The 17,841-nt window shown below is 41.4% G+C and overlaps 1 protein-coding gene across 9 annotated transcripts in view; it reads right to left on the reverse strand.

Annotated features, from left to right (window-relative positions):
• Window positions 1-17,841, reverse strand: part of kmt2e (lysine (K)-specific methyltransferase 2E) — a 192,640-nt gene that overhangs the window by 64,803 nt on the left and 109,996 nt on the right. For all 9 annotated transcript variants that reach the window (XM_072471298.1, XM_072471303.1, XM_072471301.1 and 6 more), the window contains one exon: window positions 255-293. In XM_072471298.1, coding sequence (XP_072327399.1) covers window positions 255-293 — 39 coding nt within the window. The remainder of the gene's footprint in view (window positions 1-254; window positions 294-17,841) is intronic.

Consider the following 17,841-nt stretch of genomic DNA (forward strand, 5'->3'; position numbering starts at 1 on the left):
CAAGGGAATGTGACCAGAATTGGACATATTTAATAATGGAACAACACATTTCAACAATTATTATTGGAAACACCAAAAATTATAACTCCCAACCCAAAGCATTAATAGCAAGGTTGTTGGCAAAAATTTACAATTTTATACTTTATTATATGAAATAGACCATTTATGTTTACTTGTGAGTACATATGGAGGTGCACATTCTTTTCATAATATTCAATACACAAGATCACTGTATTAGTGCAAATTCTTCTTACCTTTACTCTTGAAGATTTTCGAGATCCTTCCCGGAAAGGCTGAAAGATACAAAATATATCTATTTACTTAAGTAATACATCAGAATATGCAAGCTGCTTGGATTGGAAATCCTTGATGTTTAGTTTTGCAAATATCCACTAAATCTTCTCTAAGCTTAAAAATCTGCCACCTTAATTCTAGCACCTTAATTCCATTACAATTGCCTTTAGGTAGTACAGAACTTGAACATTGCTGAGAAAAAGCACTTTGTTGAAGCTTTTCATCTTGTGGTCATCAGAACAATCACAAGAATGCCAATGTCGTGGGAAACAACAACTTTATGCTGCATGAGAAAAGACTGCTGATTGGTTGGCAAGCGGAGAATTGGTTGGAGAATGCACCAGTTAATGGTGATTGACAGTTACCTGCCAAGCATTGTTTGAACATTTAAATCAGGCAGTGTGACCCATTGGTCAAGACAATGCCCTGAGGAATTGACGAGCAAATGTCTATTACTTGTGTGCGCACATTTGTATGTTGCGGAAGCTACATATATTAACATATAGGATCCTGCATTTTGCAGGTAGAAAGAACATGCACACACATCGCACCCGTTTCAGCAAAATAAGTGATAACCATTCGCTTGTTCATTCCTCAGGACAATGTGTGCCAGTTAGTCGTCAGTCACCATTAACTGGTGCATTCTCAATGGTAACCCTCTATCAATCAGAGTCCACATGCCAACCAATCAGTACTCTCTTCTCATACAGTATAAAGTTGTTGATTCCCCTGACATTGGCATTCTTGCGATTGTCCTGATGAGTGCAAGATGAAAAGCTTTGACAAAATGTCTCTTCAGCAATACAAGTTAAAATTGGCAAATTTTTTAAAGCCATATTGTTTAATAATTTAAAACCATTGGTACATGGTTTCCCATTGATGTTTTTATTTGCTAATTTTTCATGTTGTTTTGGCTGGGTTCTCATTCATTCCATTTATATCACATATAATCATCGGTGGCCAGATTTGGAAACACCACTAGGCCATGTAAACGTTTGACCATTCGTCTGCTATTTTTGTATTGGCAGTGCTTTTGAGACCTCAATTTCCAAGTTAATCCACAGATTGTCACAGCTCCAATGGATTTTAGCAAAATTCTGAGCAATCTCAAGATCATGAAAGCAAACAGCTTTGTAAAAGCAAAATATTCATGATTTGTTTTTTTTAATCTACTGTTTCCATATTCCAATTTTATCACCGTCTTACCAATTATACATTTTTGATGTTAAACATTACATTTTTACTTTATATTTACCCTTCCCTCTTTCTTGTCCTTCATTCCTTAAGAGTACCTACAGTGAAAAGTATAATTTTTTTACTTTATATTTACCCTTCCCTCTTTCTTGTCCTTCATTCCTTAAGAGTACCTACAGTGAAAAGTATAATTTCTAACTAGATAGAATAATTTATTTATTCAATTACATTTTCTGCTTTTAAATACGCTTTGTGTGAATTCTGTTATAATCCCAGTTGATGTTCTAACTGGAAGGGTAAGCACTTCAAGCTTGGGGGTGGGGATGGCGGGGGGAGAGAAATTGATACCACGTTTGGGGGGTGGAAAGTCATGGGGCTGGAGCAGGTGAAAGACTTATTTTGGACGGTCGGTTTGCTGATTAGGAGCAGCTGAGGGAAAAGGTAGGCCTTGGTGAGGTGGATATGTTCAGATACTTTCAGGTGCTTGTTTGGTTCCGGCAAGCATTCCCGACATTCCCGGTGGCACCGGGAGAGAATTGCTGGAGAGAATAGTTTCATGCGTGGGGTCAGAGGAGGGCAGCATGTCCGGGATAGATGGGCGGATCATGTGGGAAGAGCAGGTATCGCTGGAGGAGGTGAAGGCTATGTGGGAGGTGGTGCTGGGTCCCATTTTGGAACAAAAGGTGTGGGGTGAGGATCTTCGTGGGTGAATGCTAAGTCTTTCTGTGCGAGGTTAAGTTTGATACAACTTAAGGTGGTGTTCAGAGTGCATCTCACCAAGGCCAGAATCAGTCACTTTTTTGAGGGGGTTGAAGACAGATGTGAGCAGTGCTTGAGAGGGCCTGCGAACTATAAGCACATGTTCTGGTCTTGCCCAAAGTTGGTGGGTTTTTGGGGGCCTTTTTTAAAATTAAAAACACCATATTGGCAATTTTAAATGTGGATTTGGAGCGCTGCTCATTACGAACGACATTTTGGATGTCAGACCAGCTGAATGGAGGATGGGGGTGATGGCGGACGCGTTGGCTTTGGTTTCATTGCCGGGTTGGCAACAGATCCTGCTGAGTTGGAGGCAGGCTGCACTACCTAGTGCCGCAGCATGGCCGGGTGATTTAATGGAGTTCTTGCATCTCAAGAAGGTTATGTTCACGGTGACGGGAGCGACTGATGTGTTCAATCAGAAATGGCGTCTACTTATATTGCATTTTCAGGATCTGGTCACAGTTAGCTGTTAGTGGGGAAGGGTGGTGAAAGGGTTGGGGGAGGGGGGGGGTTTCTGTTTTTGGTCAGTTGGGGTTTCTTGACGGTGTTGATACATGGTTTGTTGTTTTGATTTATATTTCGTATGTTTTGCATAAAATGTTAAAAACCTAATAAAAATATTTTCAAAAAATAAATCACTGGACGGGAAGAATCCAGAATGGAATCCTGGCTCAAAAGACCATAACTTTTCCTTCTTCTAAAAAAATGTGGAGGAACAGAGTCTCAGGTCCGCTAATTAGTTTTAACAACAAGGAAAAACATTCATTAAACATGAAAAGTTGGGATTACTGTACAATACTCCTTTACTCCCTTCTTAGCTGAACAATCTACAGTTCAAAGATGTGCAGGTTAGGTGGATTGGCCATGCCAAATTGCCCCTTAGTTTCCAAAAGGTTAGATGGGATTACTGGGTTACGGGGACAGAGTGGAGGCGTAAGGTGCTCTTTCCAAGGGCTGGTGCCAATGCGATGGGCCGAATGGCCTCCTTCTGCACTGTAAATTCTATGAAATACACTCTAATTTTAAGATTAACACAATTACAATTTGCATCTTAATGGTCCAATTAATGCAAAGTTATTTTTAAGCACATAGATTGGCTGTGGTCAAATACACACTCCGCTCTGAACTCAAGTTAGTGTCTGTGGTTTTCTCCTCAGAATCCCCCCAGATGCTTGTCACATGAGAATTTTGTAAACTCTACTCCCAAAAATACATTTTAAAATCTTCTCTCATAAGGGCCAATTTAGTGTGGCCAACCAATTAATCAGTCTGCACATCTTTGGGTTTTGGAGATGAAACCTACGCAGACATTGGGAGAACGTGCAAACTCCACAGACAGTGACCTGGGGCCGGGATCAAACCCGGGTCCTCAGTGCCGTAGACGGCAGTGCTAACCACTGCGCCACCGTGCCGCTCATCTTCTCTCATGTTAATAATGCTTTCCCTTAGCGGTTTGTATTCCAGTCCAGGTTTTCCAAATGACACTTTAAAACAAAGCTTCTGCTACACTTTTAACAGCGAATCCTGTCCTGAATTTTACACCAACACCTTTTAGAATGTCCTCATCTTGACGGCTGTACAAACTGCTCGCAATTGCTTAAACTCTCAATTCCCAGACTGTATTAAAACATCCAATGCTTCATCTACCTCTGAACTCAGCTGTCCCACTTCAAATCTAGTTACTGCAATTGTCTCTTTAACTCAGAACACTCTTGTTTATTCTTCCTTGAATTCTTGTTAAATATCTTGGTCTCTGTTCTCTCAACTCCAGTTATCTTAAAAATTCTTTCTGTCCCAATTCCCTTGCTATCTGGATTGTGTCTTGTTCCTTGGAAGCTTTCATCTTTGATACTCCCTTGACCTGTCCAGTTTCTCTGAGCAGAATTGAGAGCTGTTCACTCCCCAGTGTTCTTTCTCCAACTGTTCTGGCTTCCAGTTAAAAATAATAAAGGGGTGCCCCAACCACTGGAAAATGGCATCCCGTTGCTATGCAAAGACTTACTTCTATTTATTCTTCATGCCGTAACCCTCTCTAAGCACAATAGAATCACAGTTGCAATTGAAACCAACCCCCACACATACAAGCATCTATGTTCAGCATGAATCTAACTATAGGTATTCCCCTTCCAGGCACAGAAATATATTAGACTAATTTAAAACTATGCCTTATTTCTAATGTTTATCAATACAAATATAAATTCCTTAAAACTACCTTTGTTTTCCTAACAATATTAAGTCTTAAAATTATAAAGCCAAACCACTAATTAAGTACACCAAATAGAACAAATCCTTAAAGAGGCTATTTTTACCATCAGCAGATGGAATAAACTTATTTCCTCAAATCTTACACAGAAAGCAAACTGCAGAAAGCAATACTGCAGGACTCAACAAAAAACACAAAACTAATCTAGCAAAAGGAAAATAAATGCCCGTTCTGCAGATAATTTTACATACATTAAGAAATAAGTTAATATGATCGCCTTGAATTGTACATATTCATTGCAGCAGCCACATTAGTTTAATGTAGAGAATAAATGTCACACAATTGCAACAATTCAGATAAATGCCCCCAAAAATGGGAAAATAAATCAAAACTCAAATAAAATACTGCGGATGATGGAGAAATAAAAAACAATAAGTTCTGGAAAAAATCAGCAGGTCTGACAGCATCTGTGGAGAGAGGAAGAGCGTTAAAGTCTTGAGTCCAACATGACTCTTTTCTCAAACCCAGTATTCCAGCACTTTGTTTTATTTGGGAAAATAAATTCCTTTTGTCCCATTCATAAAGAAACCTGCATCTTCCTATGATGGTTGGTTTACCTCACAGGTGAGGTCATCAATATGAAAAAAAGGAAACAAACTCAAACCATGCACATGGTGCAAAACTGCAAGAAAATAAGCAGGCAGTGTTCAAAATAAAAGTAAACCCGAAGAAGATTGTCTAGATGCATGATTGTTACTCTGTGAAATGCTTTTGAAAAGCATTATTATTTGAACAATAGCTGTTGACAGATGTTTAGACTGGGTGACCACTTTGCAGAACATCTTCAGTCCCCAGCCTCAAGCAGACCTCCCTGTCGCTTGCCATTTCAACTCAACGTTCTGCTCTCATGTCCATATGCCCATCGCTGGCCTGCAGCAATGTTCCAGTGAGGCCCAGCGAAAACCAGAGCAACAGCACCTCATCTTCTGCTAAGCCACATCACAAACTTACGGACTTAACACGGAGTTGAACAACTTCCGACTGTGAACTCTCTCCTCCACCTTCACCCCAATTTTATTTCTAGCAATTTATTTTCATTTCTTCCATTGCTCTGTTTATCCATCACCATCCCCCCTCCCCCCCCTCCATTTGGGCCATCTCTTCCCTGCTCCAGGTTAACCTTTGACAGACTGCTTGTTCTTGTTCTGTCATTAACACATTCTGATCTCTGTGCCACTATCAGCACCCTTCTTAGTCATTATCTCTACCATTTACATTCCCTTTCTCTTTTTATCCAAGACACCTTTACCAAACTTCTCCTATCGCTGATCCTCTATCCAGCCCCACTGCTCCATGCGCCCCCCACGACAGTATAAATCTAACCCTATTTCCAGTTCTCCCTAGCTTTGACAAAGAGTCAAAGGAGTTTGAGGGGTGAGCTGATAGAGGTCTACAAAATGATGAGGGGCCTAGACAAAGTGGATAGTCAGACTCATTTCCCAGGTTGAGGGGTCAATTACTAGGGGGCATAGGTTTAAGGTGCAAGGGGCAAGGTTTAGAGGAGGTGTACGAGTTACGTTTTTTTTTTTTACACAGAGGGTAGTGGGTGCCTGGAACTCGCTGCCGGAGGAGGTGATGGAAGCAGGGACGATAGTGACGTTTAAGGGGCATCTTGATAAATACATGAATAGGATGGGAATAGAGAGATACGGACCCCTGAAGTGTAGAAGATTTTAGTTTCGACAGTCAGCATGGAGAGCCAAAGGGCCTGTTCCTGTCCTGTACGTTTCTTTGTCATCCAGATTCAAAATGTAAGCTCCCATCGTTCTCCAACAATGCTGTCAGATCAGCTGAGATTGTCCAGTGTTTTCTGTTTTTATTTAGATTATCACCTTGATTTACTTCTTGGTTTATTAATTTCATAGTATTTAATTGAAATGCCATTGATAACTAACAAATATGATTAGTCATTTGGAAGTACAGAACTTGAATGTTGCTGGAAACAGACATTGTGTCAAAGCTTTTTGTCTTGCACTCATCAGGACAATCACAACAATAAAAACGTCTGGTGAAACAAAAACTTCATACAGTATGTGAAAAGAATGCTGATTGGTTGTAAAGTGGACTCTGATTGGTAGAGACATTGCTATGGAAAATGCATCAGTTAATGGTGACTGACAGTTAACTGCCAAGAATTATTTGAAATTTTAAACTCGACAAGATTGATTTCAAACAATGCTTGGTAGTTAACAGTCGCCATTAACAAGTGCATTCTATAGTAACACCTCTATCCGAGAACACTTGCCAGCCAATCAGCAGTCTCTTCTCATACAGTATAGAGTTCTTGTTTCCCCTGACATTGGCATTCTTGCAATTAACCTGATGAGTGCAAGATGAAACGTTTTGACACAATGCCTTTTTTCAGCATTAACAAATACGAGTTAAAATCAACTGGCAATAAGTGTTACCACTTCCTCTACGCTTGGAATTTACTATTTCATTCTGTATTATTTACCTATTTGTTATTTTAGATCTTACAGTAATACTGAATAGGCTTGCCAACTCTGGTTGGACTTATTCCTGGACATTTCATCACCTGATCTAATGCCTCCATTCAATCAGCACAACACCTATTCAAAAACAATCCCCTCACACACCCTCCCATCCCCTCTACTCACATCCCCATTTATAACTCAAACAAAAGTGTGCAAACAAAACGGGGAGAGGGACAGTTTTCAACTGCCCTGATGCTTTTGTCCTGGGTTACCAACAGCAGCATCCAGCACATTCATCTTGGATGCATTTTGATTGTATTGGCCCGGGGAAAATATGATCAGGACAACAGGAGTAAACTTTTTTCAAAACGTGACCCACTAAAGAGGCTGGTGGGACCTTTATTTAATATCTCCTCAGAAGCATGACACCTCCAATAAAGGAAGAGTCTGCAAAGTACTGCAGTGGAATGTGAGGCTGAATTGAACTCAAACCCTAGTATGGGGCTCAGACCTACAATCTTACTCACAAGCAGAATGAATGCTATCATCTGGCTCCAATCACTTATACAAAATAAGACAGGCCTTCCCCACTGCTGTTTGACAGAAATTCAATGTCTACAACAAAAATCTTGTTGTAAGGCCTTGACGGGGGCAAGGGAAGAAGCGAGAAAATTAACCAATCATACTATCCCTTTAAGAAATCTGTAACCTAGATATCCAGATGAACCTATCACAACGCTTCAGTCTGCAACCCATTTAAAATACATCTTTGTTGTATGGAATCACCATTGAAACACCACTTAATAGCAAAATCAGTGACACCTAGCAAAAATATTATGCTCTGCCAAGCCAAAGTGAAATGAGAGGTAGGCTGCAAAGATTGAAATGGTGGGAATCAGGATGATCAAAGCTATGCGAATTTTACACTAATTAATCAAAATGAAGGTATTAAAACACAAGCCGTGAGATTATAAGGACCTATATATTCAGCAGAACACTAAAGCAGCTGCAATCATTACCTCAAATTTTGGAAGCAGTTACAGAGTAGCATCCCAGTCTCATGATCAAAGTAGTACTAAACAGCGGCCCACAGCAGAGAAGTAGGTCAGCGACCAAAGTTGCTCTGATTTGCTTTCTAGCTACTATTTATACATATGATAAAAGCTTGCGCGGTAAAAAAGAAAACTCCCCTCATTATCCCTCTGGTTCTTTTGCAAATTATCCTAAATATGGTTCCCCTGGTTACGGACCCTCTGTCACTGGAAGCAATTGCGTCTTTATTTATTCTTTCAAAACCCATTTGGAACATCGCTTCTTCTCTGTTTGAAAGTCAACAACCCCAGCTTCTCCACCTAACTGAATTCCTCCATTCCTGGACTTCATTCTAGTAAATCTCTTCTGCATGCTGTGCAGAATTGGAGACGATACTCTTGGCTGAAGCCTAACAAGTGATTTCTCAGCAGAACCTCCTTGCTTTTAAGACCATAAGACAGAGGAGTAGAAGTAAGGCCATTCGGCCCATCGAGTCCACTCCACCATTCAATCATGGCTGATTTCAACTCCATTTACCCGCTCTCTCTCCATAGCCCTTAATTCCTCGAGAAATCAAGAATTTATCAACTTCTGTCTTAAAGACACTCAACGTCCCGGCCTCTACCGCCCTCTGTGGCAATGAATTCCACAGACCCACCACTCTCTGGCTGAAGAAATTTCTCCTCATCTCTGTTCTAAAGTGACTCCCTTTTATTCTAAGGCTGTGCCCCCGGGTCCTAGTCTCCCCTGCTAATGGAAACAACTTCCCTACATCCACCCTATCTAAGCCATTCATTATCTTGTAAGTTTCTATTAAATCTCCCCTCAACCTCCTAAACTCCAATGAATATAATCCCAGGATCCTCAGACAGTCATCGTATGTTAGGCCTACCATTCCTGGGATCATCCGTGTGAATCTCCGCTGGACCCGCTCCAGTACCAGTATGTATTTCTGCTCTATGCCTCTATTTCTAAAACAAAAGATCTGATATACTTTTTAAATAACAGCCTTAAGACAGCTTAACAGTCTAAAGATTTGTGCAGTATTCCATTTTTAAATACATGATACAACACTCTACTTTGTAAGCAGACTTCATATATGCATATTTTTATTGAGATCCTTCTGATGTGATAGTCACAGTGAATTCAATTCATTATTTCAATGCTCAACAGTCTCTAAATAGCAGTTATATGAAATACTAAGACCCAACCAAAATTTTAAAAATAAATCAGAATGGCTTTACAATTCAATACTATAAACACCACTTCCCAATTAGTGCTATATTATGTGAAACTGTACTCATCCCCACTAATCCCTGAAACACCTTTGCAACTGACTTGAGGAACATTGATGGCAACGGAGAAGTGTGCTGCATAATAAACTTTTCAGCATCATGGGGAAGGCAGGCAAAAGATTGGCATATAATGAGATGGAAGCTTGCACAGAAAAATCTTTATGAACAATACATATGTATATCAGCATTGCCCAACACATTGTGAACTTTACTTCCTTGATTACCGCTTACTGGTTCGCTGCGAAAATGGCAAGTAATATGGGGGCAACTCCACAATCCAGCTTCATGGAAACACCAACATTGTATGGAGAGAGGAATCGTAATTGTGGTCAACTCGACCAATTAGAATAACCAGGTCAGGACAAGGCAACAAGTAGCTCCAATAAAATACATCATGGCAAAGGGTTGGCAGCATCCAAGTGTGTTCTGGAGAGCAGGTCAATATTTTGAGGAATCTTTCTCATTAAGTCCAAGTATCATTCACAAGTTCCGAACAAAAACCTGAAGCTATACTAAAATATGCTGTTCTGGCACATTTGACCCAGAATTCCAAATTGTATGGGAAGCATGGCCTGCAGACAGCATCATAGTGAAGCAGTCTGGGAAGCATATCCTGCAGTTTGCATTGTGGTGAAGCAGTCTGGGGAGTGTGTCCTGCAGTCAGCATTGCAGTGAGGAATCAGTAAAATTCACGCGTGGGCAGTAATGACAGAGCACATCCTGAGTGAGGTACTGCCAGAGTGAGGGTGTGTATTTTGGGAATTTGGAGCTCAGTGGGAATTCGATGGAGAGGGGTAGGAGGTGCTCCTTTGCTATCTAATTTTTTAATCTTCAGAGTAATCTTGCCCTGCTGCAGGAGTAGAGGCTACAAGGGAAAGGACTGATTGGTAAGTAGTGGTTAAGTTAACTTTCTCAAATTTAAAGCTATATTAACATAGAACATTACAGCGCAGTACAGGCCCTTCGGCCCTCAATGTTGCGCCGACCTGTGAAACCACTCTAAAGCCTATCTACACTATTCCCTTATCGTCCATTTGTCTATCCAATGACCATTTGAATGCCCTTAGTGTTGGCGAGTCCACTACTGTTGCAGGCAGGGCATTCCACGCCCTTACTACTCTCTGAGTAAAGAACCTACCTCTGACATCTGTCTTATGTCTACCTCCCCTCAATTTAAAGCTATGTCCCCTCGTGCTAGACATCACCATCCGAGGAAAAACGTTCTCACTGTCCACCCTATCCAATCCTCTGATCATCTCGTATGCCTCAATTAAGTCACCTCTTAACCTTCTTCTCTCTAATGAAAACAGCCTCAAGTCCCTCAGCCTTCCCTCATAAGATCTTCCCTCCATACCAGGCAACATTCTGTTAAATCTCCTCTGAGCCCTTTCCAATGCTTCCACATCCTTCCTACAATGTGGCGACCAGAATTGCACGCAATACTCCAAATGCAGCCGCACCAGAGTTTTGTACAGCTGCAGCATGACCTCATGGCTCCAAAACTCAATCCCTCTACCAATAAAAGCTAACACACCGTACGCCTTCTTAACAACCCTCTCAGTACTCTGTCTTCCTGTTATTCCTTCCAAAATGAATCACCTCACACTTCTCTGCACCAAACTCCATCTGCCACCTCTCAGCCCAGCGCTGCAGCTTATCTATGTCCCTCTGTAACTTGTAACATCCGTCCGCACTGTCCACAACTCCACCGACTCGTGTCATCTGCAAACTTACTCACTCATCCTTCTACGCCCTCCTCCAGGTCATTTATAAAAATGACAAACAGCAGTGGCCCCAAAACAGATCCTTGTGGTACACCACTAGTAACTGGACTCCAGTCTGAACATTTCCCATCAACCACCACCCTTTGTCTTCTTCCAGCTGGCCAATTTCTGATCCAAACTGCTAAATCACCCTGAATCCCATGCCTCCGTATTTTCTGCAGTGGCCTACCGTGGGGAACCTTATCAAACGCTTTACTGAAATCCATATACACCACATCAACTGCTTTACCCTCATCCACCTGTTTGGTCACCTTCTCAAAGAACTCAATAAGGTTTGTGAGGCACGACCTACCCTTCACATCTCTAATAAAATTATTCCTTTCCAGGTGATTATACATCCTATCTCTTATAAACCTTTCCAAGATTTTGCCCACAACAGAAGTAAGGCTCACTGGTCTATAGTTACCAGGGTTGTCTCTACTCCCCTTCTTGAACAAGGGGACATTTGCTATCCTCCAGTCTTCTGGCACTATTTCTCCTCCCAAGCTTCCCAGAGAATCCTAGGATAAATCCCATTCGGCCTAGGGGATTTATCTATTTTCACACTTTCCAGAATTGCTAACACCTCTTCCTTATGAACCTCAAGCCCTTCTAGTCTAGTAGCCTGAATCTCAGTGTTCTCCTCGACAACATTGTCTTTTTCCTGTGTGAACACTGACGAAAAATATTTATTTAGCACCTCTCCTATCTCCTCGGACTCCAAGCACAACTTCCCACTACAGTCCTTGACTGGCCCTACCCTTACCCTAGTCATTCCTTTATTGCTGACGTATCTATAGAAAGCTTTAGGGTTATCCTTGATCCTACCTGCCAAAGGCTTCTCATGTCCCCTCCTGGCTCTTGTTAGCTCTCTCTTTAGGTCCTTCCTAGCTAACTTGTAACTCTCGAGCGCCCTAACTGAACCTTCTGTCTCATCTTTACATAAGCCTCCTTCTTCCTTTTGACAAGTGTTTCGACTGCTTTAGTAAACGACGGTTCCCTTGCTCGACCACTTCCTCCCTGCCTGACAGGTACATACTTATCAAGGACACGCAGTAGCTGTTCCTTGAATAAGCTCCACATTTCCATTGTGCCCATCCCCTGCAGTTTTCCTCTCCATCCGATGCATCCCAAGTCTTGCCTCATCGCATCATAATTACCTTTCCCCCAGATATAACTCTTGCCCTGCGGTATATACCTATCCCTTTCCATCACTAAAGTAAACGTAATCGAATTGTGGTCACTATCACCAAAGTGCTCAGCTACCTCCAAATCTAACACCTGTCCTGGATCATTACCCAGTACCAAATCCAAGGACAGGTAAGAGTCCTAGTTAAAAAAAAAACAAATAATTTTCTAATTGGCATAAATTTAATGCAAGTGTCTTTTAAGTAAAAGTATGACTGGGGAACTCAGTCACGTGTTTTGCATATCCTGTAATGTGAGAATTCCTAGACGCTCCTTGCAGTTTGGATGACTACATTTGCGGGAAGTGCAACCGGTTTGACCAGCTTTAGAGCAGGGTTTTGGAGGTTGACTCTTGGCTGGAGGCCCAGCGTTGCATCCGCATGACTGAGCGATTTGTTGAGAGCACTTTTTTAGATGTAGTCACCTCGCAGCTTAAAGAAGTGCAATCAGAGAGGGAATGGGTGCCCACCAGTCCGAAGGAGGGGGGGCAGGCAGGTAGTCAGGAAAGCCCCAGAGTGCAACCCACTCAAGAACCATTTTGGTATGTTAGAAAATGGAGAGTGTGATGGTTCTTCTGGGGAGTTCAGCCAGAGCCAAATTCACAGCACCACTACGGGTGGGGCAGCTGCATAAGGAGGGAAGTGGAAAAGCAATAATGGTATAAGATTTGAGAGTGAGGGATGAAGGCAGGCGTTTCTGTGGCTGCAGACTAGACTCCAAGATGGTGTGTTGCCTCTCTGGTGCCAAGGACAAGGATGTCACTGAACGGCTGCAGGACATTCTAAAGGGGGAGGGTGAACAGTCAAGAGGTCACGGTTCACAGTGGTACCAATGACATAGATAGAAAGAGGGATGAGGTTGATAGCAAGAATTTAGGGAACTAGGTAGGGATTGAAAAGCAGGACCTCAAAAGGTTGTAATCTCTGGGTTATTACTGATGCCAAATGCTAGCGAGAATAGGAACAATAGGATAGAGCAGATTAATATGTGGATGAAGAGATGGTGCAGGAGGGAGGGCTTTCGTTTCCTGGATCCGTTTCTGGTGAAAGTGGAACCTGTACAAGTCAGACTGGTTGTACCTGAACCAGAATGGGACCAACATACTTGCTAGGAGATTTGGTACTACTGTTTGGGGTGGGGAAGAGAGAGAGAGAGGGGGGGGGTGATGCACAGCCAAATATAGAAGAGAAACCAAGTCAGTCTAGAACGTAGTGCAAAGAGAGACATGTTAAGGCACAAGGGAATGGCAAGGCTGGATGGCATTTATTTTAATGCAAGGAGTCTTGCAGGTAAGACTGATGAACTGAGGGTATTGATTAACACATGGGAATATGATATTGCTATCACAGAGACATGGTTAAGGGAGGGGCAGGACTGGCAGCTCAATATGCTGGGAATTTAACACTGAAAAGTGTGAGATGATACATTTTGAGAGGACTAACAAGGCAAGGGAATGCACAATGAATGATAGGATGCTAGGAAGTACAGAGGACCAGAGCGACCTTGGGGTGCATGTCCATAGGCCCCTGAACGCAGCAAGACAGGTAGATAAGGTGGTTAAGCTGGCATGTGGGATACTTGCCTTTATTAGCACATTAAGGTAAAATAAAATATAGAATGACCTGATAGCCATTACGGAGACATTGTTGCAAGGTGACCAAGGCTGGGGCCTGAACATTGAAGGGTTTGGAAAAGTGGGAATCTAGGAGAAGGTGTTGGGGTAGGTTGTTAATTAAGGATGACAAAAGTACAGTTGTGAGAGATGACCTTAGCTCTAAGCAGCAACAAATCGAATCAGTTTTGTTAGAGATAAGAAATAGGAAGAGTTAGAGGTCATTTGTGGGTGTAATTTATGGGGGTTGGTTATCTCAGTTGGCTGGACGGCTAGTTTGTAATACAGAGCGATGCAAACAGCGCGGGTTCAATTCCTGTACCGGCTGAGGTTATTCATGAGGGTCCCGCCTTCTCAACCTTGCCCCTCACCCGAGGTGTGGTGACCCTCAGATTAAATCACCACCAGTTAGCTTTCTCAAAAGGGGAAAGCAGCCTATGGTCCTCTGAGACTGAGGTGACATTTAAGTTTATAGACCACCTAACATTAGATAAAACTGCATGACGGAGTTTACAGGAATAAATAAATGGGACATGTGAGAAAGGTACTACAATAATCATGGATGACCTTTGTAAGGTTATCACCAATGCTTCTACTATCTCTACAGCTACTTCTTTTAAGACCCTAGGATGCAGACCTTTAAGTCCTGCAAACTGTCGGCCTTTCGGTCCAATAGTTTTCCCAGTACCTTTTCCCTGGTGATGGTGATAAAGTTCCTCCCTTTCGCCTCACGAATTAAAGCCAGATCTCGCTACCATTAAGCAAGACGATCAGGAACAATGGAATCATTGTTTGACCCCAGAAAATCTTCATACAGTAGAAATTCAGAGCATGCTGTCTTGTTTGGCTTTGCATGAAGCTAGGTACAAAGGGAAGAGGCATGATAAATGGTTTGAACAGCAGCACTCCTGGCCAACATGGGGAGGAGACTGGAACCAAGCACCAGACTCCTGGTGGGGGTTAGTGGAGATGAGCAGGAAAGAAGCGAACAAAGACCCGCACATATTTAACCAATGCTTTGGACAAGCTCACAGTCAGAAATTCTGGAGAAGCAGCTGGAAGACATCTTGCTCAAGTGAGATAAGATAGCGATGTGTCTGAGCCATTCATTTTACATTTTTAAGCAAGTGTTTTAAACAAGGGCCAAAAATCAAATCGGAGGGAGAAAAATTGGCATGAACAAATAAGGTGTGAAAGAATAAAGGGCAGTACTTGGTAGGAGTCAGTAACTATCCTGCGATGGGAGGGGAGATGGGTGCTACCTTAAATTGCAGTGGTATGGAGGGAGAGATGAGTACCAACATGTATATGGGATAGGTCAGAGAAACCAGGAAGAGCCCTTGTGTCTATAGAGAAGGAACCGCTGGCATGAACTGGGGAAAAGAGGAGAAAAAGGTGCTAGTTAAAATTGAGGGTAGAGAGAGCCACAGGCCAGCATGAATTAGCAGTGATGGAAGAGAAAAGAGTGCCAGGACAAACTAAGAGGAAAATGGGTGACAGGTATCTCTGTGAACAGGGAAAGGAGAGGAAAACTTAGTGGTAACTGAAAGACAGCTGGAAAATAATGAAATGGAAGGGTAGAGGAGTAACATTGTGAATTCAGGTTCAGAGAGTGAAGACAGCCAGCATGAATTAGGCTAGAAGGGAAGTAGCGTGGTCTTGTAAATCCAAGTGGGGAAGATTGTTTCATGTCATAGTGACAACCATGCAATAGCAATACACATCCATATGCTTCAGAGGAGAAGTCGACAATGACCTGGAATTCAATTTGAGTAGATGCATACACAAGCATCATCTGCAGATTGAAGCTCTATGACTGAGATTAGGGTGGTTTTGGATTGAAGATGGCATAGGTTGAACAGTTTCCCATCTGTTATGTAGCTTATCTCCACGCTGTGGGTAATTTACCAGTATCGCAATGAGAAAAATAAAGAGTGTGGTGCAATGACACAAACGAGGGCCTTATTGTTAAAAATGAAGAATTTGGAACTTATAGATTTTAATTGGAAGGATTTCATATCTCAAGATCCTAATATGACTGATGATTTTCCAAAAATAACAAAACTACAGGTTTTAACGATACCTATATTGGCTTTGTTTGGGCTATGACATCAAGTGTCTATAATTAGATATAGCAAAAGGAAGCAATTTAATACGGACGTTCATATAGTTGCCTTATCAGATTCTGCAGCAAGGAAACCCAAAGGTTTTTTCAGGTCTTCAGCATAATAAATACTGGGCCTAATAAAGAAATGAACCCAGCGATAATGACAGAAAATGACTTATGTGGCACTTTGCATTCCAATGTACAACTATGGTAGGAAGAAAAATGTTGGAATCAAGACCACTTTTTGACATTGTCAAGAAAGCAAAATATCGGCACTCTGGGTGTATCTACACCAGAGGACTACAGCAGTTCAAGATGGCAGCTCACCACCAGCTTCTGAAGGGCAATTAGGAATGGGCAACAGATGCTGGCCAGGCCAATGATGCTCGCGTCCCACGAACTATACAAGAAATAAAGTCCGTCTTATTTCCCTTTCGGCACTGTCTCTTTCTGTAATCTCCAGTCAGTGTGGCCAAAGTAGAGTACATATACTTGCATGAATACTTTTCTAACAAGCAACGGCTCATTAACATTACTTAGTGATTATGAAGAGTTTACCTCTCACTCGTTCAATACCACTCAGAGTATTATTGAAAATCTCAGTTGTTGCTAAGTACTCATGCGGTGTGGAACTCAAGAGCCTCTAAAAAATCTCCATAGAAACTCAAAGAACTGTGAAACCATTCTGTACCCATCAGAAATCTCTTTGAAATTTACAGTGGTCTATTCCTCCTTTTAGGTACATAAAGGCCACGTTTTGTACCTTGAAATAAACCAAGAGAGCTGATAACTAACTGTTATATGTATTTATATTTTAGGGATTGGAAAAGATTTCATTTATATTCAAAGCATTGGTATTTAATTTTAACGGAAAACTCTTTCTGCGTGTGGGTGAGTTATCTAGGTGTAACCACATTGCACATTAATTTTGCAGAAATGGCACTTTTTTGTGCTGTCCTGGCACTAGTTCACCTGTACAAAATATCCTGTGTAGATTTCAGCTGGATGATGATAATTGCTAAGTTGTCCCCAACTACAAAGCTGTCAGAGGGAGCTGGGAAACACAGCAAATAAAGTAAGTGCCATATATTAACATTAAAAACATTGGAAAAGTTTGAATAAAAATTGAAAGCAGAGAGAAAAGCAAACCAGAGAAAATGAATAAGTAAATGGGCTGGGGAAATTTACATTAGAAATATTAGATTACAGTTATATCAGTAGCTCAACTCCAATTATCCAAATCTGATCTGAATCCCTGGATACCTTTACCCCGCCCCCCCCACCCACTTTAAAAAAAAAAAAATTTATGGTACCCACTTATTTTTTTCTAATTAGGAGGCAATTTAGTGTGGCCAATCCACCTAACCTGCACATCTTTGGGTTGTGGGGGTGAAACCCACGTAGACACGGATCCCTAATAAAAATGTTAATTTCAACCTTGAACATTTTAAATAACTCAGCATCCACAGACTTTTGGGAAGAGAATTTCAGATGTTCGCTACCCTTCTTGTGAAATAAATGCTTCCTATTTTCATTTCTGAATGGCCTAACATTAATTTTAAAATTGTTCCCCCTTGGCTAGATTCCCTCATCAGAGAGGAGGACTTCTGTGTATCTACACTATTGAATTATTATTTCATTTTAAACATCTCAACTAGGCCACTCAACTATCTAAATTCAAAAGGAATACAAACCAAGTGTATGCAACCTGGTTTAATTTTTGGTATCAAGTTTAATTTTACCCTTCTGATATGTGAGCAGTTTTAGTAAATATTTCCAATTTAATGCAGCAGTTGGCCCAAGAAAGCTGAAATTTCTTACTATTTTTTACACTGAGTTATTAGTACACAAAATAATTTATAGAATCCAAGACATTCACAATATACAATAATCTCC

The sequence above is a fragment of the Scyliorhinus torazame genome, chromosome 13, assembly GCF_047496885.1.
Source record: "Scyliorhinus torazame isolate Kashiwa2021f chromosome 13, sScyTor2.1, whole genome shotgun sequence".
NCBI classification, from domain to species: Eukaryota; Metazoa; Chordata; class Chondrichthyes; order Carcharhiniformes; family Scyliorhinidae; genus Scyliorhinus; species Scyliorhinus torazame.